This window comes from Meleagris gallopavo, chromosome 4 (genome assembly GCF_000146605.3).
Source record: "Meleagris gallopavo isolate NT-WF06-2002-E0010 breed Aviagen turkey brand Nicholas breeding stock chromosome 4, Turkey_5.1, whole genome shotgun sequence".
Lineage (NCBI taxonomy): Eukaryota > Metazoa > Chordata > Aves > Galliformes > Phasianidae > Meleagris > Meleagris gallopavo.
In genome coordinates, this window is record NC_015014.2 from 48,604,502 (window position 1) to 48,619,242 (window position 14,741).

Below are 14,741 nucleotides of genomic sequence, written 5' to 3' on the forward strand. Positions count from 1 at the left end.
AAAACACATTCTCATCCTTTCTTGCATGATACATAAGAAGAGTTTTTAAGCCTCCAACGGAAAAAGCTACAGATACTGTATTATCACGGACTTCTAGGCCGTCTGTACCATTTATAATCCACTCCTTCATCGGAGAACAATAAAGAAGAACAGATTGGTTTCTAAGCACAGTTTGTAAGAAGCGTCTCACAGTCTGCTTCTACTTGCCTTCCTGCCAATTTTTCTTCCCAGAAGCTGTTGTGTTCACATTCTCCTCAGCATTTGCTACAGAATATTATCTTGTGATAGTGTGCTGTTTGACCCTATCTTCAGAGTCAAACTTCTCTTCTACTAAGACCGGTTATTTTAAGGAGGAAGTAACAACAGTTATTCTTGCCAGCAGAACAGCCTAGCTGTGCCTGCCCCAGAGAAGCAGAGTACAGCACTTCACTTAAATGCAGCATGTTTCTCTCCACCCCATTTTCTCACCCACCTACTGCCTCCTCCTTCCTTCTCTCTAAAAATCCCCTACCACCTGAAACCAGCATACTCATTCATATTTTCTTCTGTTGTACGCGCAAAAGACAGGAAATACATTAGGAAGTGTTCAGCATGTTAGGTCATGAGATAATGTGGAATATTAGCTATATTTTCCAGAAACAGTAAATCCTGTTAAATGTTAGTCATGAGCTCTGAAAATAAATTTTATTCGGGTCCACTTCTATCCACATCAGTTCTACTGATCATCTTGCAGCATTTGAAGAAGAGGAACCTTTTGTCCTAAGAAGCCTTGTATTGTTTAATATGATCTAAGATGCAGCACATTCATCCTTTTCCACTAGGACATGCTGCCTAGGATTTTATCTGTCCTTGAGAAACAACCAGTATCTGGCAGGGTTAAGAACAAAGCTATTTTATAGCTTGAGCTGTCAAAAAGCTATTTTATATACAGCTCTTTATCACTGGGATCATTTCCAGCTTTGCATCATGTCTTTGAGTGACTGATCACAGGATCTACACTTCGCAGAAAGACAACCTCTGGGCCTAAACACTGTTCCAAATCACAGATTTGCTCTGACAAGCAGCCTCATGCTCTAAACCAAACTGGATTACTACAGAAATTTTTACCCTGATACAAGGATATATACAGAATGACTCAATATTTTCCTGCCTGAACACTCTTGAGCCATGGAAGACACACTACCTCAGCTTTCCAAAGCAGCAGGGAGTTCCCAGCAACAGGTACAGGCTGAAGACAAATCTAGGTTCCCCAGGAGATTCCTTCAGATTGAGGTGGACAGCACAAAAGCAGCAAACTGCTATCTGAAGAAATAAGACTAAAGGGTGAGGAACATTAGTTCTGAGATAGTATCTGAAGTTTCATTTCTGCAATTCAGAGGGGGCAGAGGGACCAGAAATAACATTTTTAAAGGGGTATCAGAAATTACCACGTAGACAAGGGAATCTGCATAGAGAATCTAGCATCCTCTGGAAATGTCTGCTTTTCTGATAAGTTCGCATCTAACTTGCTTCACAAAATAAGTTACATCCAAACATTTGTGTCCTTATCTGAGTTCTCCACAAAGACTAATATTGTGTACTAATGCAGAGCAGCCGGCTGTAAAGGCAGCATGCCAAAAGATAAAGACAAGGAACAATTCCAGACCATAACATATCAATCTAAAGTAACTGTTTTCAAAGGACTCACAGAAGTCTAATTGCAAGATGCCTGCCACAGCAATATTCATACTGCTACTTAGCTAGTGTCATATACAATTTTGCTTTCATTATAATACATATCTCCTAAAGAGAGACACTAAGTAGACATTTATGTGACAAACTGTCATTACCTTATTGTTTCTGCTCCGTCTAATCATACAAAACAGTCCACCCAGGGAATTTCTCCACATTCTCAGAATTTAGAGCAACAAAACTGCTTCACTCAAAGTATAAAATATTCCCCTCGATAAACCACTCCAAGAGTGGTTTTCTAAGCCCATAAAACTAATTTCCAAGCCCACACTTGCTGCAAAGCTGCCTGTTTAAAAAAAAATATATACACATATATCATAGCAACTTCTTAATCATCCCAAAATAAAAATATTATGTATGCCTGACAAACCTCATCATAGCATAAGCCAGCTAGTAACTACTCACCTCTAAGGGAAAATAACTTTTTGTAAGTTTTAGCTGTTAAAGCATCTTATATGGTACATGGGTACTCACATTCTTTAGACTTCCCCTCCCCAGGCTGCATCTGAGGGTAAGAAAAAAATCTGTTGGCTCTTTCCCTCTTGACTACTTCTCCGAAAATTAAGTTCTGACAGTAAGAATGTTGGCAGAAATCCAGCACAACTCTGCCTTCAAATTATTCTGAATTTACACTCATAATGTGATCATAAAATATCTCTTCAAGATTTCTCTTGAAAGCACCATGATAGGACAGAAAAGGTTAAAAAAAATAGAAGTACCCAGACAACAGAGACACAGGTCTCCCAGCCACAAGTATGTAGCTGGGGATTCTGTATTACTAAGCCATTGGTATTACAAATCAGGTTGATCTCAAAAAAGTTCTGGCTTCACCCAACAGCAAGGCACCTGCAGCTTCTCGTAACAGAGAGATGGTAACTGGAGGCACTCCTTTTCCTTGAGGATTCTTGCAGTTCTCACATAATAGAATCTGACCAAGCTGCATCAACAAGAATACATTGCCATGTGTGGTATTGCTTGGTCATGCTCGGCTCAGGTTGCCCAGATGCTGGCTCAAAACCAGATGCCCATGACAGCACTCCATCAAGCACACCAGGCCTAGACACCACAACCCATGAGTGAAACAACAGACAAGCCACAGTGGCTCCAGGACAGATTTGAGAGGCTGTATTCATGTCTTTGGTTTTCATCTACAGAGTTCTAAGTGATAGCCTAAAGCCAAGGTGGTGTTTCACCCAACACTAAATGCACCGAAATGAATGCTCACTACTTCTTTAGTTGACTCTGCTGAAAATCATTATCTTGCCCATAAATCAAAGAATCTGCTATCTAGAAAAGTTAACCAACAACACTAATCTGAGTCTTTAGAGGCTTAACAGCTTATTCTGTAGCTCTCAAAAGGAGATATGAGGTTATAAAAACAGTTAAGATAAAACAAATGTGTGGTCTAACATCAAAATATTATAACCATGCATTATACTTGGTTGGTTTGCATGCTTTGGAAAACTTTTGTTGCTTGCCCGCCAACAACTGGCAGGGGACTTTGCCAGAGGTATCTTTGCCAATTGCTCAGCTGCCTTGCAGCTTGATGAAAGAGTGTTCTACTCTGAGACAGAATCTAAAACAGAATCAATGTGTTAGAGAAAAAGCATGAGGGATTAATACAGGTAGCTAGTTGAGCTGCAATGGACAGACAATCCTACAGTGATCCTGCAGCTATAGCTTTTGGAAAAATCTATGTGAAACTGCAAAAGACAGTTCCTCAAACTTGAATTAAAAAATAGCATAAAAAACAGTTATAAGTAGGAACAGTCCTAACAACAGAATTGTTACTGGCTGTACTCCTGGACACTAGCAAAAGCAGCATATTAATAGTGCTACTTCAGAGAGCTGCTCTCATCCAAATGTTTTACTGATAGAGACATGTGCAGGTTATATTCCAATAGTTGATTTGCTCCTGATGAGAAGCTACACATAGGGAAGAAAGCATGGGTTTTGTGGTACACATTCTAATTCTTTCTCTTCTGCCAGACTTGTGTCACAGTACTACAACACAAACCAGAGTCCTTTTTATCCATCTTGATCAAAAACCCACTGCTTTTCCTTTAGTACCACTAACTGCTTCCAAGATTGCAGCCCTTGCAATTACAAACCTCTGAGGAGGTAATACGCGAGAATACGAAATGAAATATCTTCTACAGAAAGCCAGAGCAGGGAAAACAAAGCAGAGTGCAGGCATGACATGCCCCACATGCTGGCACTAGAGCTTCTGCACAATGTCTGGTGTCCTTTCTGCTATGAAGAAAAATAATCAAGTATTTTCTGTGAAGAAGAAAACATTTCAGCCATTGGATATACATGTTGTGGGCACAAATATATCTTCCTTCTACACTATAAAAGGAAGTCACAGTGACAGAAAAGATTTCTAGGTGTGCCAAAGGCACTTTTAGGCTATTTCAGACAATAACATAATGGAATTTTTTTCCTTCTATGTTATTCTCAAGGTCTTCTTTTGTCAGTCACTTACCATTCAGGTGCTGATTGCAGACAATAACTATATGGGTCTGTAGATGCAATTGATTGCATGTCCACCTCAAAACTCTCTTCAGCAGTTTCTATAGCAGGAATAATTCTCTATATAAAGCCATCATACAAAGCCTAAAAAGAAAACCCTAAGTTGAAAGGCATTTGCTGTCTTTAGCTTTCTGGACTTGGATTTTTGGAATCAGATGATACTGAATGCTGCAGTCAGACTAGCAGGGGATGTTTTCATTCTACAAGCAAGAACAAGATGTACTGTGGATCCTGGTGTGAAACCAGCAAACATTAACTTAATTGCCTAGTTTTCTTTTGGTAGATAAGCAAAGGCACCGTTTCTAGCAAATTGCATCTACTCAAGGAACAAAAATGAATTATGAAGTATAATTCAACAGCACAAAATGTAACCAGTGACATAAGCTTGATACTTGATTAACTAGTGCTTAGTAATTAAAGGGTAACTTTACTTCTTTAGTCATTCTCTAAGGAAGATATGTTTTATATAAGGATCAAAATCAGAATCAAATCAAAGGCATACCAACCAGATATACAAAGAAAGACCTCTAAAACCCAAAAATCTATCACTACTTTTATTCTTAAATAGAGTCTAAACACAGCAATTAAAAATTGTAGAAATTGTAAGAGTTCAGGTTCCTACATGAGTACTGACTCATCAGTCTCTGAACAGTAACTCACAATGTAACACAGTAAATTCCCCCAGCAGACAGCGATCAGTAATACGGCTCTCTCTGGAGTCTGTATGCTCAGTCTTTCAGCCTTACCATGAGAAAAAGAGTGAAATCATTAACTAACATAAGAAAGAATCGTGACTTGAAGTCATTCTTCATTTTGCTTCTTAAATAAAGTATCTTGTATCCCTTCTCAGCTTCTATTCAGGATTAATTAGAACAGTAAAAAACAAAAAACAACAGAAAGCCACAACACTTCCAAATATTAATGTTAACTGAAAAAAAACCACTTTAGGATTCTAAGCTGATGAGTTGTCAAGCTCCTAAAATATTCAGAAGAAAACACTTTTTGTCATAAAAGCAATCCTACAGCTCCAGCAAATACAGATCAAGCACTACATTTATAATTCTGCTCTCTCAAAAAGTATGCCAGCCTATCAAAAAAGGAGTTTTTTAAATAAGCAGGAATAGCTAATTATCTCTACAAGAACTGTTCCTTAAACAGATTTCTACTCATTTCAGTGCTAAGATCATAGAACTGAGTAAAGCTGAGCCACCATCACCTCTCCAGCTATTTCCTAGATTTCACTTCCATTGTAGGGGTACTAAACAAACAAACAAAAAAAAGCTGTGGTGACAACTACAAAATGTAGACAAAAATAAGAACAAAGTTAATTTTCTCTCTTCTGCCTCATGTATCACACCAAAGACAGATGCTATATATAAAACAGAACTATTTGAAAGGCTACCTGGTCTCCCCTTCTGGCAAGGACAACTTACTGCTGAAATCATTGAGTCAGTATTACCAGCACATCTTCAACCAGTCTCTCCTGCTACGTTGAAGAAGATACCAATAAACCTAAAATACCAGTTTAGCTCCCTATTGAAGCCTCATCGAGATGAAGGTGAATACCAAACTAGCTTTTCTATCGCCAATGTCAGTTTGGCTGAAGACAATCCTTTGGCAAGTCTTCCCTTCTTCCAGGGAAAAGGAGATGGCTTCCTAATCACCATTTTCAGTTACAGTTACTAACAGCAGCCTTTGTATTCTGGAACTTGACTACTCAGCTATATATTTATCAAGGTTTTGGTTCCGGGATTTTTGTTTGGTTAGAAAGATGATCTTGAATGTCTTTTCCAACATCAGTGATTCTATGATTCTACGATTTGCATCATCTCCCATACAATTTCAGCAAATGCATCAACCATCAGGGCTACCATTCATACTAATTAAACTCCCTTGTCAATTCTTACAGGAAAAGCACTGACATAACCAGACACCTGTTGTCCAACACAGACCATTCACAGCATGACAACACAGCATTATGGAGCTGGTGAAAACCTGGGTAAAGCCAAGGAGCAGACATCACATACACCAAAGGCAGCAAAAACATATTAAAGCCTGCCCAGAGCAGAGTTCTGCTCTGAGTCTCTGCTCAGTGGGTACCTCCAGATAAGTCCTGCCAAATGCCACGCTTGCATCACCTCAATTCTATGCAGAATATCACAAAAATTCTATGCAGAAATTACTATGCAAACAAGCATTTCAGTGAACAAAGCCAGGCAGTGAAACACAAATAGCTTTTAACTGAAATGCTGTTAAAACCAAGATCTCAGATATGATAGCAACCACTAAAGATGCCTCACTGCAGTAAATCCCACGCTGAACACAATGCTACTCAGGGTAAAGAGTAGCAGGGTGGTGGTATCCTGTAGAGAGATTAGAAGATCTGGGAAACCCTGCTTAATTATTTCTATGGAAATCATACCAGAATTAAATTTCAGACAGCTCCCTTACTTCTGTAGCCCACCCTGTTGCTAGAAAAAGGACAAAGCACAGAGAAAATTTGTGAACTCTCTATTTGTCAACACCTTTGTTCAAGGTTTGGAGCAGTGATAGCAGGAAGGACCATCAGTAGGCTTGCTCACTGTAGTGCTCAGGCAGGACACCATCACACCTACCATCTCCCTTTCTTGTCCTGCCACATGGTGAAAAATATATTCCATCACACATCCCCTAAGTGCTGCAACCACAAAATTGGCAGCACTCAAGCCATTATATTTCATGATTACAGTTGAAGACTCCTCAGTGTAAGCAACTATCTTCAAATTCACAAAAATGAAAGCGCAGACTGAATAATGAACAAGTAATATAACCTAAGGATAACATTACCCATTAAGTGAACTCTGTACTATTTTAGTTGTTTAAAATTCTAATCAGGCTAATTATGCTCAGAGGAAATTGGGATTAACAGACAAACAAATACTTTTGGAGCCAGTATTTCCTGAATAAAGATACTGGTTTGAACAGATCTTGAGTACCAAGATGGGTTGTTTTTGTTTGTTTTTTAGAAAAAAAAAACTTCAGCCTTTGGTGTCTGTTCTTAGGCTAATAGCACAGCTTGTTTCCCTTTTGACCTCAGCAACATCTTTTACCATAGCTTGACATGTAACAGCAACATACGTTATAGTTAACTACAATATTTTACAATGCCTACTGTAAAGTCCTAAGGTGATTATTTTTCAAAACTTTAGAATCACTTATTGCTCAAAAAAAAAGCCAAAGTCTACAATTTCTTCAGATAAAGAATAATATCAGTAAGTACAGACTGCATTTTTAAAAAGGAAGCATTTATTAACTGAAGTTATACAAGATAAAAGCATCTGCGGGCACAGCAAGTTTGACAGTCCCCCACCCTCAACAGTACACGGTGAAAACAAATACAAGTGAACTTCACAGACCATACCCACAGTGAGGTAGAACATTCATTACAGATGGTAATGTTAGTTTATAGTCCTTGGCAGTAATTTATGTTGTTGAAACTCCTACAGAAAGAAACCACTAGCTTCTTTTGCCCACTGTCTCCATGGCTATGACTTCTCTGGGAACACACACGGCCACCTTGCCAGGCGAGTGACATCTTCCCTGGGATATCCGCAATGTGCAGCAGTGATGATAGTCCCCAGCCAGAAGGAGTGCACACCATACTGCTCCAGGGGCAGCCCCAGCAGCCTAAGGGCCCATCTGAGAACAATCAGAAATCCCCTCTTTGTTACAGGTACGTTGTCCCTGTGCACAAAGAGTGGCCCTTCCAGCCTTGAACGCACAGCCAAAAAGCTCCGGAGGGCCAGGACAGGGCACACCCACGGCTCTCCTGACAGAGCAAGGCTGATGATGGGTCTCTCCTGGTTGACAGGAGAGTTATGCAGGCGAAACGCCACCCTGCTTTCTGTCATCTGCATGTCCCTCAGGTAGAGCAGTTCAGGCTGCAGTACATTACGGTGCTTTGCCACCACCTCTCCTATTCGAAGTGCACCAAAAAAAGCCACAGTGAACAATGCACGGAACAGTAAGCATTCATAATGGGATACACACACAGATTCCAGAGCTCCTAAAAGAGATCGTAGCATCTCAATTGTTATAGGAGCATATTTTTCTCTCAGGATGCCCACTCGATGTCTCAACCCCATTACCATCCAGCGGGTTATAGCATCTTCCAGAGGGTCAGGGTTACCAGACAGTCTTGATAAGTAAGACAAAGCTGCCACATACACCAATGTTTTTGAGGAGGAGTAAAGAGACTCCACAGCTAAAAATCCCCTAACTTGATCCACTGGAATGGGCCAAGCTGCAGGCATTCCCATGTTCTTCCTAAAGGCGAGAAATTTCTTCAGCCCCTCGAGGTAGGCTTGCCAAAGCCTAACATCCCCGGAGCACTCCAACAACAACAACGTCTTCAGAGGCTGAGGTCCCAGTGAGTGTTTCCAAGGATAATTGGCCTCCCTTCCTATAAGACAGGATTCACATTAGCACAAACAGCACAAGCACACCACCCAAACTGCAATAAAGCATCCCACAGTGCGAGGCACACCTGAGTGGGGCCCCAGCAGTTCCTCTGACTACAGACACCAAGCTCACACACAGCTACACCCTGAGCTGTTAAGGAGACATTTTTCAGGTGAGAAGGATTACAAGTAACACCTGATGCATCTCAGGCTCCAGTAATTCAGAGCCGTACCAGAACGTAAACAAAAGCTCAGCTAAAGCCAAGCCTTGCTAGCATGGTCTGCAGACCTTCTAACCAGGAAGGGCACGCAGTACCTTCCTGCCAGAAGGCAGTGCGCTTCCCTGCCTGGAAATAAGGCTCGAGGCCTCCTAGAACTCTGGCCTCACACAAGACTTCGAGCAAAACGAAGGCGAGAGCCGCAGCAGGCAGAGCGCAGCGGGTGCTTTGCCGCTGCCACACGTGCTCACCTACCCGCTGCCGCGCCGAGCTCCCCGCACCGCCCGGAGCCGCCGGGCCGCCCCACCGCCCGGGTCCTGCACGCCGTCCTCTGCCCCGTTCTGCACGGCAATGGAACAGCTGCCTGTCCGGCGAGGCTCAGCTTCAGCCACTCTACACCCGGCTCCTGGGCCAACAGGGCCAGCATCTCCCAGAAAGGTGAGGCAGCCGCAGTCCCACTCGCAGCGCGGCTACTGCACGACATCAGGAGCACCACACCTCGGCTACAGCAGCACGAACTTGGGGCTGTTGATCAGCGCGGGCTCTTTTATAGCCAGCCCGCGGCGCCCGCCGATTGGGCACTCGCAGGAGAGCGGGGAGCGCACAGTGCTGCGATCGGCTGTCCGTCCGGAGTGGGCGGGGCGGGAGGTGCGAAGGGGCCGTGAGCCGACTCCTGTACTCAGAAGGGCGTTCTTCGTTAGCCCTTAATTGTGGTCTAATGAGGTGATAAATAACAGATAACATCTTCAGGGCTCTTCCTACGGGATGAGGCCCGCCCGGCGGGAGAAAGAGGCCCGAGGTGCGAACTGCCCTCCGCGCCGAACCGCCCCAGCGTCCTCCCCCGGCACGGGCTCTGCGATTGGCTGAGAGAAGAGCGCGGCTGAGAGACGGTCCTTCTCATTGGCCGGGAGTTTGGGCCAGGGTACAAAACGGTGGAACGGGGACGTCGTTGTGCTGCTTCGTGCTCGTGGCGTTCGGGGTGTCGCTTTGTTGGCGATGTGGCGCTCTGAGAGCGGAGTCGAGCCGGCTGCCACCAGCCGTTCGCCGTTCTGGGAGCTCCTCGCCTTGCTGGGGCAAGAACCCGGCATGGAGTGGCTGCTGCGTAGTCCAAATGGCTGTACTGGATCGCTGGGTTCAAGAGGACAGGAGGCTGGTGGCGGGGACAGAGTGGGTATGTGTAGTGCTGAGGGGTTTGGGTATGGGGGGCTGCATGGGGTGGCCAATCCAAGTGGGAGGTTGGCATGCTCTTTCCTTGGGCTCTGACCCCTGTGTAGGAAGCCTGCTGGGTGCTGCATGCACTAAGAATTTATTTGTAATATGTGTTTTTGTCACTTCCAGACCCTTGTGCATGTTCATCTTGACCTGGGATTGCAGAACGTTGGGGTGTTGTTCTGGGTCCCTAACAAGGCTTGGGGCATTGTTCTAAGGAGAAAAGTCATGGGGTGTTCTTACACTTAACCCTTCATCCTTATGACTCTACACATGAGAGTCCTAAAAATGCAAGGGACGTTCTTGTAGAGTTTTTGTCTTTTTTGTTTGTTTTGTTTTGTTTTGTTTTCTACAGGGACGCTCAAGCAATAGCTGCAGGGTGTTGTAAGGAAAGAAGCTTTTTGTCTGCTTGTCAGTGAGACTGCCTTGCTTACCATTGCTAATCTTGGTTTCTTTCTGCAGATGAACTTGGCCATGTTTCTGAGAAGCATCCCTTGGGTCCTTGGCCCCTGAAGACTCTTATGTTACTGGAGGGCTCAGGAAGTAACCACCAATGGCAGCTCTACTGTGAGGGCCTGAAGAATTTTCTTGCCTTTAGAGAATGCATGGCACTGCCTGCAGTTTGGCCACTTCCAGTGGGTCAAGTGAAAGGGTTCTTGGTCACCATGGAGTGTCAGGATCTGCCTCCCACAAAAATAGTAACATACATGGAAGGGCTGTCCTTCATCTCCAAAATGGTAGATCATTCTGACCCTCTTCAAGACCCTGCTGTCTGTCACATGATATCAAGATTGAAATGTAGGACTGCTGTTTCAAAAGAAAAATACTCTCCTGTAACAATTGAAGTGTTAAGATCTCTCCTGGGAACTCTGGAGTCTGTGTGTAGCTCTCCTTATGAATGTATATTGTTCCGTGCCTTATTTACTGTGGCTTTCTGGGGGGCACTACACACAGAAGAAATAGTGGCAAATCACAAAAATGTTGTCCAGCCAAAGCTCTTGTACTTGAGTGATCTCCAGCTGACTAGCTGGAGTGCGAACCTTTGCTTGCGTACATCTCAAATAGGTCAAGAAAGGTCTTTGGTCCAACTGGCACTTTCTAGAGAGACGTGGGTATGTCCTATTGAAGCTCTCCATGTTTATGTGGCAGCACGGCCACAAGGAGAGGGTCCTCTCTTTGTGCATTTGGATAATAGACCTGTCACAAAGAGGGAGTTCCTAACAGTCTTCCGACGTGCTCTTGGACTTGCTGGACGTCCTCCGAATCAGTATGGTGTGCATTCTTTCTGGCTGGGGGCTCTTGTAACAGTGTGGTCTTCATGGGTATTCTGATGAAGCCATTGACAGAATAGGAAGGTGGAGATGAGTTAGTTAGAAGAGGACATAATTACAGCTTTCCATTGGACGTCTGTGGTAATGGATATCTTCTACAATGTAGAGATGTTTTCTACTGAATATAGTTTCAGTACCCTGCTAAGTTGTAGAAAAGAAGGAGTAATTGCTATTTTTCTCACCCAAGATGGCTTTGAGACTGTCTTGATTTTAAAACTATTGTGACTTGTGGCTTTGTTGGTATGTATGCATACAGCATATTTGTGCTGGCTGTATTTTGACCTTATGTAATTTTTTATTAAACTACATTTTCTTTTCATAAACTCTTCTGGTCTTTTTGTTGTGTGCTGGTCAAAGGCTGTGATTCTGCACAACAGCGACATATTAACTTGGTACAGGCATGCATCCCATTTACAGTCTGATGGAATGAGAAATAAAGCTAGTTGATGACTGACATTCTGAAGCTAAGCTGTGGATATGCAGAGTTCAGCTGCTAACTGAATGTGACGGTAACAGAGAAGCTGATGTTGTCCAGGCTGCAGTTGCATAGCAGCTGCGTGCAACCTAAGCAGCTGCTGCTGTTGTCTTAGTCTCTGTGTATGTGGGCCTGCCCCTTGACAATTAGATCCTTCACTGCGCCCTTCTCAAAAACTGTATCAGACTGAGATACTGAGTAAAAGAAGCCTTTGATTGGAAAGAAGCTAAGCTATCAAAGGTGACCTTGCTGAATTCAAAGGATCCCTTATAGCAGAGAACCTTTGTTAAGAGATGGCTAACGTAAATAACCCACATCTGCTAATTGGGGTACTTCTTAGATTTGTCAGTGATTAAATCATATATCTGAGAAGCACCTTCATAATGTTGAGTGTCACCTTCTATTATACCAAGGGTATTTGAAGTAATGGCATCCCCTGCAGTATTTCACATCAGTCTGTTCAGGACCTACCCAGGTTGGCTGGGTACCTAGTTACTATTGCATTTTTCAGTATTCCAAGAGGAATTTTAGCTACAGCAAACTGTTGCTCTGCTGTACATGCAGAGCACATGACAAAGATGTGTACAATAGAAAACCATAATTTAATAATTCCCTGTTGTGCATCTGGTAGATCCCCTGCTACAGCTTTACTACCATCTGTTGCAGAATGAGCATGGTGTAGTGCTGACCCCATATTCCAGTCATCTTGCCTGTATTTATGAATAATAAGTGATGTCAGACTTCTCCAGATCTCCCTGTTGGACTGCAAGGTAATGAGTTAAAATACCCAGCGCTCCCAAAGAACACATCTTTCATGTTGTTCCCATATTTGCATTATCCCTGGGAACCACCTACTTAGGAAATTTGCTACCTTACCAGCTGACATCTGACAAGGCATGTGCAGTGATTGTTACAGCTCCCACAGCCCACTGGAAGGTGCTCCCGTGGCCAGAGGAGTGGGTAGGAGGTAACATTTGGAGGGTTAGGAGCCGTCAGACCTAGCTGGGCTTGAAAGACTCTATGGAAGGCTTTCATGGGCTTCTGGGATTGTCACCACCAGAGTCTCCAGCACTGAGTTAGATCTGCCTAATGGGCAAAGCAGTACACACAGAAAATGTACCAGATTCAAGCCGTTTGCTGAGAGGCCGAGAATCATCTCACAGCCTACTACTATATGGATGGAGTTTGATTTGGGGCTTCTCTTCATACAACCCTGTTGAAGCCTTTTGGCAGGTGTTTCCGGTGCAGAAAGAAAACATGTCCCTGTGGTTAAGCTGGTTGGTTTATCTCGGCTCGCTCACCAACCAGCACTGTACATGAGCGGCTCTGCCACGTTATCTTAACCCTTGTGGAAAACTCCAGAGTCAGGAGAGTATTTTAACACCCAGACCTAACTTCACAACTTAATTACCCAGAAAAAGTGACTTTAAAATAATAAAATAATAATAATAATTAATAATAATAATAATAATAATAATAATGCTTTTTCTTGTTTGTTTAGTTGCAAAAGCTGGGCTAAGACAGTGCTGCTGGGGTTGCTTCCAGCAGCTCCTGGGCTGACCCTTTCTGTGCACTGTAATTGCTGTATTTATTCATCCTCACCAGGCTGGAGGGGATGCTGCCCTTGTCTTTCCAGCAAAGGAATCTGATGAGCAAACATGGGAAGTTTCTGGAAAAACAGCACATAGGAGGTCCAGGTCACTCTGGGTCTCATCTAAGCCTTGAGACGTTAGGGCTGTGAAAGAGCACTCACAGGCGCCATAGAAAGGGCCTGTGCAGTCCTCAGAGACTTTTAAAGGAAAACTAAACAGCAAAATTAAGCTGAAAAATCCAGAGATGAATTGCATGATAATACTCCCACAGAAAGGACATATCCAAACTTGTGGTAGGTGTGGGACACGATACTACCTGGGGGCATGTCTATTCCTACACCTCCAACAACACAATAAATATTTAAGTAAGCTCAGAATTTATTTATTTATTGACTGTCTCCACAAAATCTTCCCACCTTATCCTGCAGAATCAAGCAAAACTATTTTATTTTGTCCCTTTTGTGGGTACAAGAACACTCAGGAAAGGATTTGGGTGTCTACCAATTTCAATGGGAGTGTTGGCACCTGTGTTGAAGATGCTACCTTGCCCATTTTGGCTCCTGCTTCTGTAGGTGATCCCAAACCATGCTGTTCTCCAGGGCAGAGCTGGCATGATGCTGGTGATGCCTTGAGTCAGCCTGAGACAGCCAGGATGGCAGGGAAGTCTACACACGCAAAGTCTGTGGCCGTAAGGCTTCTCAGCCACTTGCTTTTCATACAACATATGTGCAGAAGCAGCTTTGTTTTGATAAAATATCCTCCTCACAGCTATCCTCACCCACCCACCATCCCAAAACAGGGTGTTCCTCTGTCTCAGAGCATGGACACATGAAGAAATTAATTGATGGTGTGAATTTACAGTGTGTTTATTCCGTGGTAACTGTCCATGCCTACACACTCCTACTCAGCAAAATGAAAGGTAAAAAGTGTGAAGTGACTTCACACTTCATTAACAAGCAAGAGCATTCATCCAGGCAGAGATATTTTAACCAAGTAGCTTACTCCAAAGCAAGCTTTCCTTTCTTTGTGGCTTAATCCAGACACTGTTAAAATCCATGGGTGTATCTCTCAGTTTCAGCAAATCATCTTGCTGGCAAAGATAAAGCTGTAGTCAAACAATCCATTCTTATTTCAGGGTATCACACATATCCTGAGATGTAGGATTTCAAGTGCTTTTAAATGGAAACTCAGTCAGGCTCCCACTCAGTGGGATC

General features: G+C 43.2%; 3 protein-coding genes across 3 annotated transcripts in view; 1 reads left to right on the forward strand and 2 right to left on the reverse strand.

Annotated features, from left to right (window-relative positions):
• CHRNA9 (cholinergic receptor nicotinic alpha 9 subunit) overlaps positions 1–1,583 on the reverse strand; it is a 10,912-nt gene extending 9,329 nt beyond the window's left edge. The window contains exon 1 of the mRNA XM_010710261.3: positions 1,184–1,583. The gene's annotated coding sequence lies outside the window, so the exon portion shown is untranslated. The remainder of the gene's footprint in view (positions 1–1,183) is intronic.
• Positions 1,584–7,313: 5,730 nt separating this feature from the next.
• LOC104910790 lies at positions 7,314–9,524 on the reverse strand. The gene is made up of 2 exons (XM_010710263.2): positions 9,176–9,524; positions 7,314–8,704 (listed from the first exon to the last, which is right to left on the reverse strand). Exons 1-2 carry the CDS (start codon positions 9,402–9,404, stop codon positions 7,788–7,790), a joined length of 1,146 nt encoding a protein of 381 aa, XP_010708565.2. The 5' UTR covers positions 9,405–9,524; the 3' UTR covers positions 7,314–7,787.
• Positions 9,525–9,571: 47 nt separating this feature from the next.
• Positions 9,572–11,781, forward strand: LOC104910789. The gene is made up of 2 exons (XM_010710262.3): positions 9,572–10,091; positions 10,592–11,781. Exons 1-2 carry the CDS (start codon positions 9,917–9,919, stop codon positions 11,458–11,460), a joined length of 1,044 nt encoding a protein of 347 aa, XP_010708564.1. The 5' UTR covers positions 9,572–9,916; the 3' UTR covers positions 11,461–11,781.
• The last annotated feature ends 2,960 nt before the right edge of the window (positions 11,782–14,741 follow it).